We start from the raw sequence: 15176 nt of genomic DNA, 5'->3' as shown, positions 1-15176 counted from the left end.
AGGCTTTTTTTTTGGCAGTACTAGAATAAAGTGTAATTGCGCGTTTACTACAGCAGGGGGCAGTGGCGCTCTCATTGTTACTTCTGTCACGTTTGCGACAGTGCAACATTTTACGACTCACAAGACAAGTTAGGATAGTCACGGTGGGGAGGGGGGGCGCGAATAGTTTTCTTCTTGCTAGGGGGGGGCGTAACAGAAAATAATTGAGAAGCACTGCCTTACAGTGTAATTTTTTCAAAATCTGCCACTTTCATTGACAAAAGAAATACAACTTAAAGAATATTTAGTATTTATTTTTATTCAATTATTTGACTCTCCATACATATATAGGAATAGAACTTGACGTCTTTTGTTGTAATATAACTGATTTTAATATAGAAGCTGGTGTAACACTTAACAGATGGTTGGTGGTGTGCCTTGAGATTTTTTCCAATGAAAAGGTGTGCCATGAATGAAATACGGTTGGAAAACACTGGTATAGAACATTTCAAAGTCGCATTATGCTTGCCAAGGGTGTCTCATGCTTAATGACAATACAGTGTTTGCGTTTGCATGCATTTTGAAGACCCATAAAGTTATCCTTTTTTTTTTTTCTTCAAATACAATAATTCAAATCGACCGATACTTTTAAAATTTTAAATTAAAGCTAGGATCTTGAATCCAAGAAGTTCTTGCATCTACATTTCTTACCAATAAGAAAAGAAAATACTGTCCATGAGCACCAAAACAGTCAAGTTTTCAACTTTAATTATTGTAACCGTGACCCTCATAATCATACACAAAAGTTGCCATATTTTTCAGACTATGAAATGCACTTCAAATTATTTTATTTTCTCAAAGATCATCAGTGAGCCTTGAATTCAAATTGAAGTTGCGTTTCAGACAGAGATGGATTCAAACCACCCAACTTCCAGTTTCTCAACAACTCGCTCTACTGCCTGAGCCACTGAATAGTTTTAACTTAGCTACTGAACTGGTTTGTTGACCTTAAGGTGCAGTAACCACCCTATAGATGGGAATTTCTAAATATAGATCTTATCTGTTGGGCTTTCTAGTCTGAAAAATATGGTAAATTGCACTAAGAGTAGAAAAACTAATGCATAGTGCTCATATTAAAAAAAAAAAAAAGACAAATTCGATTTGCTTCGCAGAGGATCTTGCAAGACAATTTCCCTTTCGTAATTATGTAGAAGCATGAAATACAATTCTAACATGTTAATTAGACACATCCGGTGATTTCATCTGATTCTAATAATGCAGTGACAATGGAAAAGAAGATAACAAAATATTTAAAACCAAAACAAAAAAAAAGGGTTCACAAATACAAAAATCACAGCTAGTTAACATTGGTTAAAAAGTCCACTTCGACATGGCACATCTTGTTTTTTTCTTTTTTGATTGAATTTCTCCGCTAGATATGTCATGCATAGATTTATATATATAAAAAAAAAAAAGCCTTCAGGTGCACTACTGCTATATTTCAAAGTGTAGTTAAAGGTTCTTTAAGTTGATTTACATTTAAAAAAAATATGCACAGTGTAATATTTGGGTGTCTTTTTTCAAATGTGCAATTGTATAAGAACATTAGTGTTTTGTTTTTTTTAACATATAAAACACAAATAAGAACATTCACTAGTTTGACTTGAGCTTCGAGAAGTGAGAGCCTTGTCAGTCCAAACGTGGACGTGAAACAATACAACCATTACATTAATAAGGAGAAAAGACTATACAGTGGATAAACGCTGTCCCAAAAGTCACGTTATACCTTCCTTGTGTCTTATTGTGTTTCATTTTTGGAACCAAAAAAAATCTTTTTTTTTTTAATCATGCTCAACCAATCAGAAAAGTAAACATAGCTGAACAAATCACAAGATGGAAAAATACTGATGTTTTTCACATTCATCTGATTGGTTAAAAAAAAAAAAAAAAATTCTACTGGGTGTGGTTGATGGTGGCACTCTGAAATCTTCTTAATTAAAATTATGAAATGGAGACAAAAGAAAGTGTATTGTGACTTTTGGGACCCCCGACATGGAGCTAATTTCTTAAAAAGACAGAAGCAAAATGTTCCTCTAGTAATTTGTAACGACTGTTCACAAAGCACTACACCGAGTGGTCTTAAAGCTTTCTATAGTTAGTAAATGGTGAGTCGGTAAAAGTCGAAAGAGCTTACAAATCCACAAGGAACGCGTGCAATCAATCAGTAAACAATTCATCTACGTTCTCAATAAAATATGTTACAACAACGCTGCCACTGACACGCAAGGGTGAGGCAGACAATCGTTTTTTGAATTGTTCCCTGACTTCCCAAAAGTGTGTGCTGTCATCACCTCCCCTTCCCAGTCCCACCTTACCTGAAGTAGTTGCCAAGTAAAGAGAAAGGTGGGGGGCTCTAAACTAGCACGAAGCACATCGAAGCCTGAGACTGCGCATGCTAACGCTAAAAGACGCATGCAAAGAGAAAGAGGACGGTTCCCACGATCCCACTTTAAACGGCCGCACCGCCGTGTGTCCACCTCTCGGGAAAAGTAGAAAAGTGACGACGGCTAAAGGGGTGTCGGGAAGAACCTGGAAAACAGAGTGCATCAGGAAAGAGTCTCGTCTTCTCCAACATAGGGCAGCTCCATGCTCCTCATGCCCTCTCCGGGCTGCTGTTTCCTTCAAGTGAACGCACGTAAGAAGTCAGTAAAGGAAAATATTAGGGGTCTTTTTTTTTTTTTATCTTTTGATAACATAAATCCTGCCCTTACATCTGTCCTGAAGTGCACGAGTTGCTGCATCCCTCTTTACGGGCCCAGTCGAAAGGGTTCCCGAAGGAGCGCTTCCTCAGCATGGTTCTCACCATGATCTAGAAACAAAAGAGCACTGACGGCATTTTTGAATCTGTCGAAAAAGAAAATGAGAAGTTGAAGGAGGTGCTACGTACCACGGTGGCCAGGCTCGGGATGTGCTTGACCGAATTCTCCACTTCCTCCTCGGTCACCTCAATCAGCAGACAGCAGTTGTCATCTTCTGGCGGGAGGGGCTCTGCGCCGTGTCTCGTCACCCATGGGTGAAGCTGAACACAAAATATCCCGCTCGCTTCCAGAAAATAACTTTTATTTCAATGATTTACCTTAATCTGTGGAATGGATATTCTGGTTTCTGGATTCTTATCCAGCATTTTCAGCAGCAGATCCTTGAGGTCATCTGATATGTCAGCACTGTTGAGACAGCAACTTAGATTTGGACTCGATTATAAATGTCAAATAAAAAAAATGTGAAAACAGAAACTGACTATTCAGGTAACTCCACCGGTTGCGTCTTGATTTTCTGATGCAAATTGACGATGCGCTCATCCATGAATGGACACTGAAATTGAAAACAAATCAACCGACGTTTTAGTTAGAATGAAGGGAATATTTCCCCACAGCAATGCCGAAACTCACCACTCCAAAGACAAAACAATGAAGTGTCACGCCCATCGCCCAAACATCCAACGCCTGTGGGAATACCCAAAATACATCAACCCAGAACGTATGACAGCAATATTTTTTTTTTAACAAAGGGGAAATGAGGCTTGCATTACTGCTCATCATCTCCAGGGGGCGCCTGACATCTACTTCACCTTGCCGGAGAAGTTTTTCCTGGTCTCCGAGAGCGTTTCAGGGGCGAGGAAGGCGGGCGTTCCCACAGTGCTCGTCAGGAGAGCGTCGGCCCCCTCGAACTGGTTGCTAACGCCGAAGTCGGCGATCTTGATGTGTCCGTCCTCTCCCACCAGCAGATTGGAGGGCTTGACGTCTCTGTGGATGATCCTCTGATAATGTACTGCGGAAACGGAATATCACATTATCCTCCACCGTCATCAAGATTCCGTCCTCAAAATGACGAGCTTGGCTTCACATTAGGACGATCAACAAATGCGACCGTTGCAGGGAGAGAATGAACAGGAAGTGGGACTCACAATACTCGATTCCCCTGAGCAGATCCCGGAAATAAAAGCGAGCCTGGTCCTCGCTGAAAGGTTTATCTGTCGGTACCTCCATCACAGCCCTGGAGACACGCACGCAATTAGCAATCATAACTAATGAGATTGACTCCAGTGTGACAAACATGGCGATAAAAGAGGCTTATGCTTACCCTTGCTTGACCAGCTCAAATACTGCAAAGCAAACATGCGATTAGTAAAGCAAAGCTTTTTCGATGCGCCCAACATTTTCCTATGGATATGTGTGTGTGCGTGTGTATTGTGCAGAAAGAAAGGTTGTGTGGCCACGACATACCCATGTACAGATGGTCCTCACTGGGGTCGTCCAAAACCTGGCACCAAATCACACACAGATGAAATCAAAAACTGGCTGGGATAGGATTTTTTCTTTAGGGCGGGGTGGGCAGGCAACAACCCCCCGGAAAAATTTCTTTTGAAAACACTTATGAAGGCTTATAATGTTTTCACTTTGTGTTTGGAGGTGATTTTCTTTCTGTCACAGCACGAGTAATAGAAACAAGATTCAAACTGTCCTTCACCTCGACCAGTTTGACCACATTCGAATGGTCCAACTTCTTCAGGATGGCAATCTCTTGGTAGACCCGCTCCAGAGGCCCTTTGGGCTGAGGAGGGCCCTCAGGTGCCGCTTTGGCTCCCCGAGGTGGCGGTCGTCCTGAGAAAATATGGGAATTAGTGGCAGACAATGTCGGGATGCTTTTGAAGAATTACGGATGGGCGTGACTCACGTGGGAAACCCGCTTGCCTCATCAGCCTCTTCTTGGACAGAACTTTCATGGCCTGGACGGAAACAAAGGTTTTTGTTGTAGCGGTGCTGCCTTTGTGTGAAGCCTTTCGGGGACTCACATAGTAGGTGTTGTCGTCTTCGTTGTAAGCCAGCTTGACAACGCCGTAGGAGCCCTGCAGGGGAACGACGTGAGACGGAGCAGCTGTCAATGCTTTACGGGTGGAAAACTTGCGCGAGTGGGCTGACAGCTAGCTCCAACATTAGCGCGTCCCTCCCTTTTTGAGATTTCCGGCAAATCGTGAAAGGCTCGTTCCAAGATTTGATTTTGAAATCAAGAGCCAGCTACACTACACAGCGGTAGAAATCTATGTTGACAGGAAAGATCCACCGAGTCTGGAGGGTCCTATTTATACCAGCCCCTCATCCATCTTGCTGTTCTCTGGTGGGCCGGCTGGCGCGCACAATGCTCGGGAAATGAGGACATGTCAGAGAGCACGTTGGCTGTCCTCGGCGAAGAGCGACAGTAGGGAGAAAGCGGCAAGGGCGGTTGATGATACCTTTCCGATCTCGTCTTTCAGCTTGTACTGGTTGAGCTGAACGCAGTCCTTGGGAGAGCCGGCGGGAGAGAGAGAGAGAAAGAGAAGCAGAGCATATGAATGAAATGCAACACCTGAACAAAAGTGCTTTTGAAAACGTCCTTGCGAAACGTGATGGGCATGGACACCCAATGAATGCTTTTCAACAGCTCTTGAGAGAAAATAATTCAACATTCGGAACATTGCAGATCGGACCGGCTCTGCTGTTGAGCTACCTTCACCAAGTTGAAACAACTGGCGAGAGTCGACGGAAGAATTACTCCCCACTTGTTATGCAGCGCGTCTGCGATTCGGCAGATGAGACGTATGACGCAGCTTTGAAGAACATTTTGTCCTGCGGCTTTTTTTTTTTTCTTTTCTAAACAGCAGGTGCCAAAGACGGATACAAACAAAGACACTGCTGAGAAGCATCTGAAGCCCGACTACGGAGAATAGTTGGCCGCAGAGGGATACAATGACTAAGCAAGCTGCTATTTTTAAATGGAGTGTTGTGAGCGGTGAAATGTGCCGTGTGCTCAGAGTTTAAAAAAATAAAAAATAAAAAAAAACACAGAGCAAATTACAGATTATCTGCAACGACCGAGCAGTTAAGTCATTCAAATTGACTAAGGCAACTATGAGTTGTTCCAATCAGTGAGTAAGGAAGTCTCATCTAAATGGGGAGGGGGGTGACCATTTCTAGCTCATTCATTAGCTAGCAATGTCTACAAACTATCAAACCTTACCTTGGCATCACTCTTTGCCAGTGGCATTGGTGCTTTTGAGACAAATAAAGATGGGAGATCAAATGCTACATGCTGCTAGAACAACATTTCTTTCTTTCTAATGCAGATAAATTATAATAAGTGGCTGTTCAAAAGGAGCCGGGAGTCCAAATGCATGACTTTGTCTGCTTTCATATTTTAGACATCTATTAAGATGAAGGAAGATTGTGCTCATTCCTCTCCAAGTATCGACCGTGTAGCGTAGTAGGCCTAAGTGCTCATCGAACTGCATTAAAAAATATATATATTTAAGCCACAGTAACATTCTGCACATCTTGAATGTAATTAGGTGATTATTTAAAATAAAAAATGTTAACGTGAGGGTTATGCCATACCTGGAGGTCCGTGATGGAGACACTGTGGGATTCCACAGTGGGCCGGCGCAGCAGGCGCGGAGACGAGTGCGGCGACGTGATGGGAGAGTAGGGCAACGACGGGTAAATGTAACGGCCGTTGAGTCCCGGGGAGCTGCAGGGGGAATTCTGCGTTTGCGAGCGCTCCTGCAGTGACAGTTTCCTGTCTGACAGGTTGAGCCGCGCTCGTTGCCCTTCGCCGGCCGGCAGCAGAGCCTCCGGGCGGCCGAGCGCGCAGGAGAGGAGGTCGCAGGACGCGCTGGGCAACGGCGGTGCTTCGGAACTGTCCATTTCTTCGACCTGAGATGCGAGCAAAGATTGGGATGGTGAAGAAAAGACATTGCGTGTTTTGGGCATGTTGCACGCTACCTCCTTCTCCCCGCCAGGCTCTCCAGATGGTCTGCTGGGTTCGCACTCTGTGACCACGATGAGAGATTCCATTGGGTCCGGGGACGGCGTTTCAGAGTGGGCGCTCATCGGCGGCGCGGGACAGCCGCACAGCAGATCGGGGAGCGGCTGCGAAGGCTGGGACGCCGGCGCATGACCGCCGCAGGAGGCGACGGGCTCAGCGGCGGCGGGCCAGGCGCTGACGTGACAAGGGAACATGGTGGCGCTTTGCAAACAATGACGACAACTGCTCCATCAGATGCGAACCTCAAGGGGATGGCGCCTAAAATAAAAATGATCATACAGTGATGTAAATTACGAGCAACACTTGCAGGTATGCTTTGAATGAATGGATTTTTATGCTAATTATGGAGCAATTCTTCTTGAACTTTGGGCTTGGACGCATTTTGGCAGTCAAGACATGCGGCAAGCCAGCAGCGCTAGGCTTTCATGAGTGCGGAGAAGCAATTGTGGAAATCCAGACAGCTCTCAAATGGGAGTGGATGTATCAATCCGCCTCCTCTGACTCAACGATTTCCTTTCCAGCCTCCTGCATACGAGTCGTACATTTTCTCTCAAAGGACCAACTGAAGAAGAAATTTCTCATTCATCACAATGACCAAAGGAAGGATGACAGGACTTCAGTTACTAATCCTATTAGAAGAGAGGACATGATAAAAAGTCTTTTTGTAGCCCCACACTAATCAAATGTATCATTATGCAGCAACAACCTTGTGGGTAGATTTGAGGTATTAATCAATTGCTGGGTACATTCACACTTTATGGACTGAAAAATGTCAATCTTGGAAAATTCAGATTAAATGTCACCTGAATCTGATGCGAGGACGGGGTCACAGAGAGAGGCACGAGCTACACGATGGGCTAGTTGTTAATTTACAGTCAGCTGCAAATGGGTTGGCAAGGTGGCATGAAGCGTGTCGGTGTGACAAAATGTGCCGCAAATGAGCTATGAAGCATTGCTCGAGCGAGCTATTTCCACACGTACGCCATCTGCAGCGGTCTCATGCTGGTGGAAATCAAAGAAACTGAAAAGTGCTTTTTGAACCGATTGGCTCACAGTATTGGCTCGGGCTGTTAACAGCTTGTGTGAAGGCGGTGAGCAATGTCATATGCCGTTTACAACATTTAATGTAATGTAAGCAGACAAATGCAATGCTGAAGACATGCATGTACAACACAAGGACAAGGATGAGAAGAGGATCCACGCTTTCATTAAGAGATCAACAAGGCCACCCCGAGAGTGATCCGGGGAAGAGATAAGCTGCTGTAAATGGAAGGATGAGCATCCGCAGCCAACTTCAATTAAATACTAACATTAATCACATGTCAAAATAAACCATACATCAACAGAAGCCTACATATTTAATCTGTCATCATGTTTCCCAATCTAAATCTTGAACCACCCCAGTCATTAACTATCTTTACACAAAGTTAATTGAATGAACTTCAATTAAACTGGTTAAGCATATCACAATGAATGCAAACTACTGGATTATAAAGAGAAAAAAAAGGCTCTATTAGTTTCTATTGTATGTCAACACAAGCGTGATGCGTTCAATGTCCTCATCTTTCATACGACCACTTCAGGTTCAATATTACAAATTCCTGACGATATAAACCATTCTGTCCATTAGGCTGACAACGCAACAGCGTTGGGCCATTTTGAACGCCAAGTCAGTAATAATCATACAGTGCAGGTAATTGACATAAATTAATTTTAAAGCATAATTCCCGTCGCCGAACGTCCCAGTAGGCTAACACCGGCTAACGTTAGCAACAGCCGCCTCCCGCTGTCGCGGTCCAGATGTGAACGCAGGTGGCAAGGATGCCAGCTACAACGTCCGAGTGACGATGACTAGAAATGGAGAAGAAATAATAAAAGCTTACCTTGTCGTGCTCTTTCGGCCTACACATTGAAAGGAGTGAAGTGATCTCGCCTCTTCGGAGGCGATGGAGATGTTAGTCAGTCAAGCCCAGCAATGTTGTGACGGAGCTAGTGCCTCACAACGAAATAGTATTGGCAAGAAAGAACAAGAAATAAAGTGAGGACAAAGAGGAAGACGAAGATAAAATGCGACGCCCACCGAGACTGTGCTGGCTTTAGTACAAATCTTGTTTATCTTATGACCTAAATTTTAGACTTGGCTCTCGGGAATCTCCCCTACAATAGGTGGGCCAATAGCTCCCCTAGTGGCACATCGGGGAGCTGCAGGTTTACTTATTATTCCGCTCGTACAGACATAATTTGTTTTAGTCTTAATGATTAAGAAGCAAGACTCCTATTCAGAAAATAAATGCATTCTTACACCAATGTAGTTCCATTCGTAAACCTAAAAAATGACATGTCTGAGGTTAAGAGGGTTCTAAAAACATTTAAATGTTTATCTTAAATCGGTTTAAATCTATTTAAAGTTAACATATGTCACAGTACGGAATATTAAATCATAACTAATCCAAGATACCTAACTTGTCATGCATGGTTTTAAAAAACAAACAAGAACTAGAAATTATCAAAATTCCACACATATGTCCATTATAATTACATGTAAATTAGTTTGCCAAGGTTTTCAGGTGAGGGGTTGATGGGGGAAACAATTTTTATTTTATTGTCAAGTTCAGTAAAGAACAGGTGCATTAGATTCACATGTATTTTCCATAAAAAAAGAAGCAATACACTGCAAAACAAGACCAAGATGACCAATTGAAGGTGAGGGGAAAAAAAAGAACTGACTATACAAAAAGCTGCAGCAATTATCGCCTCTTTTGGAACATATTTCCTCTGCCCATTCCACCACGCCCTCTGCCTCTTGCAGCCACTGCGAAGAAACAAGACAATTGTTTAAGCGATCAATCCACCCAAGCATTTGAGCAAGCCCGTGATTGAGCTCTAAAATCTAATAAAGCCCTAGAACAACCGTCATAAAAGCCCACAATATTCAACCAATGGTCAGAATGCATAACAACTATAAGTGTTACATTCATTTTGTTCCTGTTTGCACCAAATTATCCCGATGCAAAAATCAAAAGTTCCATTCACCAGAGTGGAAAAATGTCTCTCACCTTGTGCTTTGAGAATGGCCGCCTTGCCTCTTCCAGCCCCAGAACCTTGGTTCTTATTCTTCATACTCTTTAGCATGGGCGCATTCTTTAGCATGTCCGGTAAAATTAGGAAGCGAATCTTGCTGCCGCGGATGTAAACTTGCTCCAGTTGGGCCACCCGTCCGTCCCGATAGGTCACTGTGATGTTAGACATCTGTGAAGTGATGGGGGGAAAAAACAAGATCACATTTACAACTCAACGGTAATTTCATGAAGGCTTGGGGTGAGGGGATGGAAAAAAAACTTTTTTTCCTTGTCTCTCTTGAATTATGGCAAATCAATAAAAAAAATATTAGGCACATCACCTGGCAGTTCATGTTGTCCTCTGCCTCGATAAGCTTGCCTCTGTACACCTCTCCAGTGTTGGTCTCGCAGGTCACAATGTGTCCCTCGGCCTCATGCAGGACTTTGATGGGCACGCCGATCGACATCTTGAGTTACTTTCCTACAAAATATAGAGCAAGGCATTGTCTACTGATCCTTACATAACTTAAATGTGTATTAAGCTTACAGTTGAAATGAAAGAAAAACAGTATTGTAGCTGCTAAGTACACTAAATAGTATCGTGACGTTCCTTGGTTGATGAATTGTGGCGCCACGCTGCCCCTTACAGGTCAGTCTTGGTACTACAACATTGTTGAGTGTGCTAAAATCAGATCAGTAATATATTCGGTTGTTGCAAAAGCAGCAAACTAGCTGCAACGTCGACTTTCAGTTTCCTAGTCAAACTAGCTGTAGAAAATGTGCAATTGTGCTTATCTGTGCTTTTAACCTGGCTTAAAACATTCGCAGTAGCTTCGATGTGACGCTAGTTAGCCACAACCGGCTAGCAAACCCTGAAAGAGCCAAAGTAATCTGAAAGACCCCGACGTTTCTAATAACGACGACACATGAACGAAAGTTAGAGTTTGTCTTCTGATCACATTAAATATGAATGGTAATTATTTATACAGCTCTAACATGAATGGCTCCAACGCAAATGGAAGACGCCATGATGGAAATTGGAATGAATTACAACTGCCGCTCGATCAACTTAATGCGGACAATATTGGAAGATAGAAATATATTATTGGTCCATTTGTCAATTTCTGTGTTGTTCTTACCTGGAATGTTATAGCTGCAAAACCACTTTACGCTGCTTGCTTTTAAAAAAGATTATTCAACAACGTGCGCTTGTCGATTTCTTTAGCGTTTTGGAGCCTTTTTCCGCTTACCCACAATGCAGCACTGTCTCGTTGAATTACTTCCGGTTTAGTTGCGCGGTGGATTGTGGAACTTGTAGTGTTTACGTGTGTGGTCAAATAAATAAAAACATTCTACTAGGAGCTATTGTTTGAGGGGGCATGTTAATTTTTCAAAGCTTATGGGGGGAAAAAATAAAACTTGATTTTCAGGGGTAAAGTTATGCTAAAGAGTATAAATCCCATATCACAAATAGCCATTATTTTAAGAAAAGAATAAAGCATACAAATATTGATAAATCAGATTAAGCTACAATCCTTGCAAACATGTCCGTGTGAGCCACATCCATGTTTTTTAATGTCAGTCTTTCTCCAAGTTAAAGGCATTTTTAACGAGGTAAGAGAAAGTGTAATGGGACAATAAACGAGATCATCAAATAAACCCGCATTTGATTTCCATTGCATTAAGTTTGAAGGCTGGCGTCAGTGTGAGGCTGCTCTGTAAACACCTCTCGCTGAGTGGTCTGTAATAGGCTGATGTGTGTGTGTATGTCTTTGTCGTCGCTGTCTATGTCTACAAACGTGACTCTGAAAGCGGCTCCATGGTAAGTATATGGCCTCATATTTGACCTGATAAAAAAACAAGCTCTTCGTTTTGGCTGCATTGGTGAAGTCAATCAGTGAAGCGGCAACATGTTGCTTAGCATTTATCAAATCACTCGTCAAACTGTCGCGATTTAAGAAGTTCCTTGGTAACAAATGACTTCCCTTCAAACATTGCTCCCCCCCAACTTGACTTATTTACACTTCATAAAACAGTTGATAAATATCGGCTGTATCAACAAGTGCAGGCTTTGAAAAAGATTAGCAAGCAGTTTCAAAAGCAACATGGACAACATTCGTCATTTATTTAATAAAACCCCAAAATTTAGACGGCAATCAAGCAAATAAAAATATCCTTGAGCCGTTCCTTTCCAGTTGTATAGGGTCCATTAGATATCAGAAATAGAAGACCACAGGACCATAGTTTTTTTTCTTCCATATTTTAGATTTTGCACAATTAAGGATGCGTTGTGTTGTGTCTATGACAAATCCGTAGAGTGGGTCTGTATAAAGGAGAGAGGTTGAACATTGACGAAAGATATGCAGCTTCCACTGTCTCTCATTTCCACACTGTCTGGATTTCCATTAGGTATGCAACTGTTTGGTAAAGCGCCCAACGGCGACGTCCACTGGCTGGAGTCGAGGACAAAAGTGTTCACCACAGTTCCGTATGACGAATCGTCTTTACTGAAGCGCGATGAAGTCCGCTTGATACTGCCGCTTCTTATGTCTCGTCCACGACCGCCCCCGAAGCGGAGGCAGCGGCAGTTCCTCCGGCCAAGAACATGCTGGTGGAGAATCCTCCGAAACGTCTGTCGGAATTCTCGGATTCGATAGGCGTAGATGAAGGGGTTGACGACGGAGTTGGCGTGCGACAGGATGATGGCGATGTTCATCACCCAGATGTGCGGACGCTGGCAGCTGTCGCACAGGTAGTTGAAACAGTTGATGATGTGCAGGGGCAGCCAACAAAAAGCAAACAGGCCCACGATGATGGCCAGCGATTTGGCAGCGTGCACCTCTTTATGCAAAGTGGAGCGAAACGAAGATGACGCTTTAGCAGCGTGGGATGGCGCCGGGGAGACCTTTTTGAGGCCCATCAGGCGAAGCTGGCGCCGGGCAGCCATGAAGATGTGAGCGTACACCACCAGCATGACCACCAGGGGGAGCAGCACACAGCCGAAGAAGTTGAAGTAGATCATGTAGTCCAGCGTAACCACTCCCTCGAAAAGACACTCCGTCAAGCCTACGGGACAACTGCTGGAGGTCATCGTGGTGGAATTCCATCCTGCGTCCAAGAGTAGAACAGACGGAAATTATTATTTACTCAAGAAATTCAAGAAATAAGTTTTGAAAAACAACCAACCTTTATTCCAGCCTAGCATTGGTGTCAGGCCGATGGCGACTGAGAGCAGCCAGCACAATGCAATGATACCCTTTGCCCTTTGACCTGTTACCAGACTGTTGTACCTGAAAAATAATAAAAATAAAACCCCACAAAGGTTCTTTAGGGACAATATCATTTGTTATGCTAACCCTTTTAAAAGTTCTAATGAAGCTTTAAGTTGATGAGGCTTTAAAAACCGAGCTGTTATGCAACCGCTTATGCAAATGAGTCACCTGCTGTGGCTTATGTGAGGTGGAAGAATGTATTGTAGGGTGAAAACAAAAAGCTTTAAACTTTTAAACAACACCAGCCAGTGGTGATGCAGCTTTCTTTGACTTGTTACAGAAAAATAATTTGCCGGTGCCTACATTAAAGTTACAACGACTTGTCCTAGCATCCTCTTACCTGAGTGGGTTCTTGATGGCGACGTAGCGGTCCACGGCGATGGCCAGCAGGCTGAAGATGGAGCTCTGGGTCAGCACCAGGACGAAGCAAGCGATGAAGAGGCATCCGTGGAATTCAGCGCAAAAGCCAGTACTGGTGTTAAGGTTCATGGAAAAGGCATTTGAAAAATGAGAAAACAAATAAAATAATAATATAAAAAAACACAAATAATAAATAGATAATAATTAAAAAAAAAAAAAAAATGTATATATATATAATAAATCAATAAATAATAATAAAATAATAAATAAATGATCAATAATAAATAATACATCTTGTTGGTACCTGATAGTGACAGCGAAAGGGATAGCCAGCAGGCCCACGGCGATGTCGGCCGCCGCCAGCGACACCACAAACAAGTTAGTGATGCTCTGCAGGTTGGAGTTGAGACAGACGGCCCAGCACACCAGGATGTTCCCGGCCACGGCCAGACAGGCGATGGCAAGCTCCAGCCCGATGTAGACCAGCTGGTCATTCTTCAGCATGTTTCTGCTGTCCTCTTCTGCGCCTTTCTTGGCATCCCACGACTACATTTGCGAAAGGGGCGGCGAGCGGCCACCTCGGACGTTTTTTCCTGGCGGGTTTCTGTTTGGGCAGGTTTTGGCTGCCGAGTCAAGGGCGGTGATCTGGTGAGGGAAGCGGAGAGAACACAGTCTGAGCTCCTGTACAAACAGCAGGTTTACCCACCGATACACACACACACGCACGCACACACATTTAAAAGCCATCTATCTCTCATGTGACAAGGGGAACAGTTTGCTTCTCACACAGGGGGCAAAGCAGACAATACATCTTTTTTATTCTGGGAACATGTTTCCTGAAAGCACAGTACACACGTACAGTATCATTCCCACCCCTTCCAATTTACTGATAACGACACAATAAAAATTATTCAGCGGTATCTGAAAGTTCCTTGTGCTATTATCGAAGTGCGTTTCAATTCCTCTTGGTTGTCAAGACACATTTTCACCGTGTGAGGTCACCCTAAGAAACATAAAACTATAGAAAGGGATTTTTACATGCTCAAAAATATTCCAGTCAATTTAAAATACTGATATAAAGTCCATTTTGCACTAATTAATGAATTGAACATTTCTTACCTGTGTTAGGTAGCGGCTGCATCCTCTACACACGTTTTCCATTCATTGTTGTCCTTGCAGCGCCTCGTGGCCACAGGTAAACCTGGGCTGATCCTAACAGCCACACACACTGGACCAAAGTCCTACTTTTCCTTTTGTTTCCACTTCCGAATCCTTCTGAGAACCTACAGGAATTGCAAAAATGCTTGATCCAGCCTGTAAGCAATACAACAATGGGGGCGGGAAAATAAAGCAGGAATGATGTCAAGTTACAGATTCCCTTCAGCGTGATGTTTTCAGGCTACAAGTGAAACTATAGTGACTGGGGAACTGCTGTCTTGTTTGTCCTCCTTCCAGATGGCTGCTTAGGCAAGAAGAAAAAAAAATACAAGATGATCATGCAGGCTGTCAGCTTGGAGGAAATGATAAGGACATCCTGCACATCCTGATAAAGGGGACCTGCCTCTGCGCTGTCAATCGATGCCGCCACTCGCACCATGACAATAAAGCGGTGTGTGTGCGTATGTGTCACTAGGAGAGGAGGAAAAAA

At 43.4% G+C, this 15176-nt stretch overlaps 3 protein-coding genes across 3 annotated transcripts; all 3 read right to left on the bottom strand.

Annotated features, from left to right (window-relative positions):
- Positions 1–277: 277 nt before the first annotated feature.
- On the bottom strand, positions 278–9026 carry LOC133163096 (calcium/calmodulin-dependent protein kinase kinase 2). Its single transcript, XM_061292677.1, has 17 exons — positions 8721–9026; positions 6795–7095; positions 6408–6725; positions 5270–5317; positions 4832–4885; positions 4714–4765; positions 4507–4640; positions 4263–4299; positions 4120–4141; positions 3944–4032; positions 3608–3807; positions 3429–3482; positions 3278–3351; positions 3116–3203; positions 2927–3058; positions 2751–2848; positions 278–2658 (listed from the first exon to the last, which is right to left on the bottom strand). The coding sequence occupies exons 2-17, from the start codon at positions 7029–7031 to the stop codon at positions 2586–2588; spliced, it is 1710 nt and encodes a 569-aa protein (XP_061148661.1). The 5' UTR covers positions 7032–7095; positions 8721–9026; the 3' UTR covers positions 278–2585.
- A 386-nt stretch (positions 9027–9412) lies between these two features.
- snrpd3l (small nuclear ribonucleoprotein D3 polypeptide, like) lies at positions 9413–11173 on the bottom strand. Its single transcript, XM_061292680.1, has 4 exons — positions 11036–11173; positions 10238–10377; positions 9894–10086; positions 9413–9649 (listed from the first exon to the last, which is right to left on the bottom strand). Exons 2-4 carry the CDS (start codon positions 10361–10363, stop codon positions 9585–9587), a joined length of 384 nt encoding a protein of 127 aa, XP_061148664.1. The 5' UTR covers positions 10364–10377; positions 11036–11173; the 3' UTR covers positions 9413–9584.
- A 634-nt stretch (positions 11174–11807) lies between these two features.
- Positions 11808–15176, bottom strand: adora2ab (adenosine A2a receptor b). The gene is made up of 5 exons (XM_061292678.1): positions 14648–15176; positions 13833–14173; positions 13509–13640; positions 13083–13186; positions 11808–13004 (listed from the first exon to the last, which is right to left on the bottom strand). The coding sequence occupies exons 2-5, from the start codon at positions 14030–14032 to the stop codon at positions 12196–12198; spliced, it is 1245 nt and encodes a 414-aa protein (XP_061148662.1). The 5' UTR covers positions 14033–14173; positions 14648–15176; the 3' UTR covers positions 11808–12195.

The sequence above is a fragment of the Syngnathus typhle genome, linkage group LG12, assembly GCF_033458585.1.
Source record: "Syngnathus typhle isolate RoL2023-S1 ecotype Sweden linkage group LG12, RoL_Styp_1.0, whole genome shotgun sequence".
Lineage (NCBI taxonomy): Eukaryota > Metazoa > Chordata > Actinopteri > Syngnathiformes > Syngnathidae > Syngnathus > Syngnathus typhle.
This window is presented reverse-complemented; position numbering and strand designations above follow the sequence as displayed.

Coding starts and splice junctions, on each gene's coding strand:
- snrpd3l (XM_061292680.1), bottom strand. CDS start 10,363: ATGTCGATCGGCGTGCCCATCAAAGTCCTGCATGAGGCCGAGGGACAC. Junction 10,087..10,237: donor AGGACAACATGAACTGCCAG/GTGATGTGCCTA, acceptor ATCACTTCACAG/ATGTCTAACATCACAGTGAC. Junction 9,650..9,893: donor GGCCATTCTCAAAGCACAAG/GTGAGAGACATT, acceptor GTTTCTTCGCAG/TGGCTGCAAGAGGCAGAGGG.
- LOC133163096 (XM_061292677.1), bottom strand. CDS start 7,031: ATGTTCCCTTGTCACGTCAGCGCCTGGCCCGCCGCCGCTGAGCCCGTC. Junction 4,886..5,269: donor TGAAAGACGAGATCGGAAAG/GTATCATCAACC, acceptor GTTCCCCTGCAG/GGCTCCTACGGCGTTGTCAA. Junction 2,659..2,750: donor TCGTGCACTTCAGGACAGAT/GTAAGGGCAGGA, acceptor GTTCACTTGAAG/GAAACAGCAGCCCGGAGAGG.
- adora2ab (XM_061292678.1), bottom strand. CDS start 14,032: ATGCTGAAGAATGACCAGCTGGTCTACATCGGGCTGGAGCTTGCCATC. Junction 13,641..13,832: donor CCTTTCGCTGTCACTATCAG/GTACCAACAAGA, acceptor CCTTAACACCAG/TACTGGCTTTTGCGCTGAAT. Junction 13,187..13,508: donor GCCATCAAGAACCCACTCAG/GTAAGAGGATGC, acceptor ATTATTTTTCAG/GTACAACAGTCTGGTAACAG.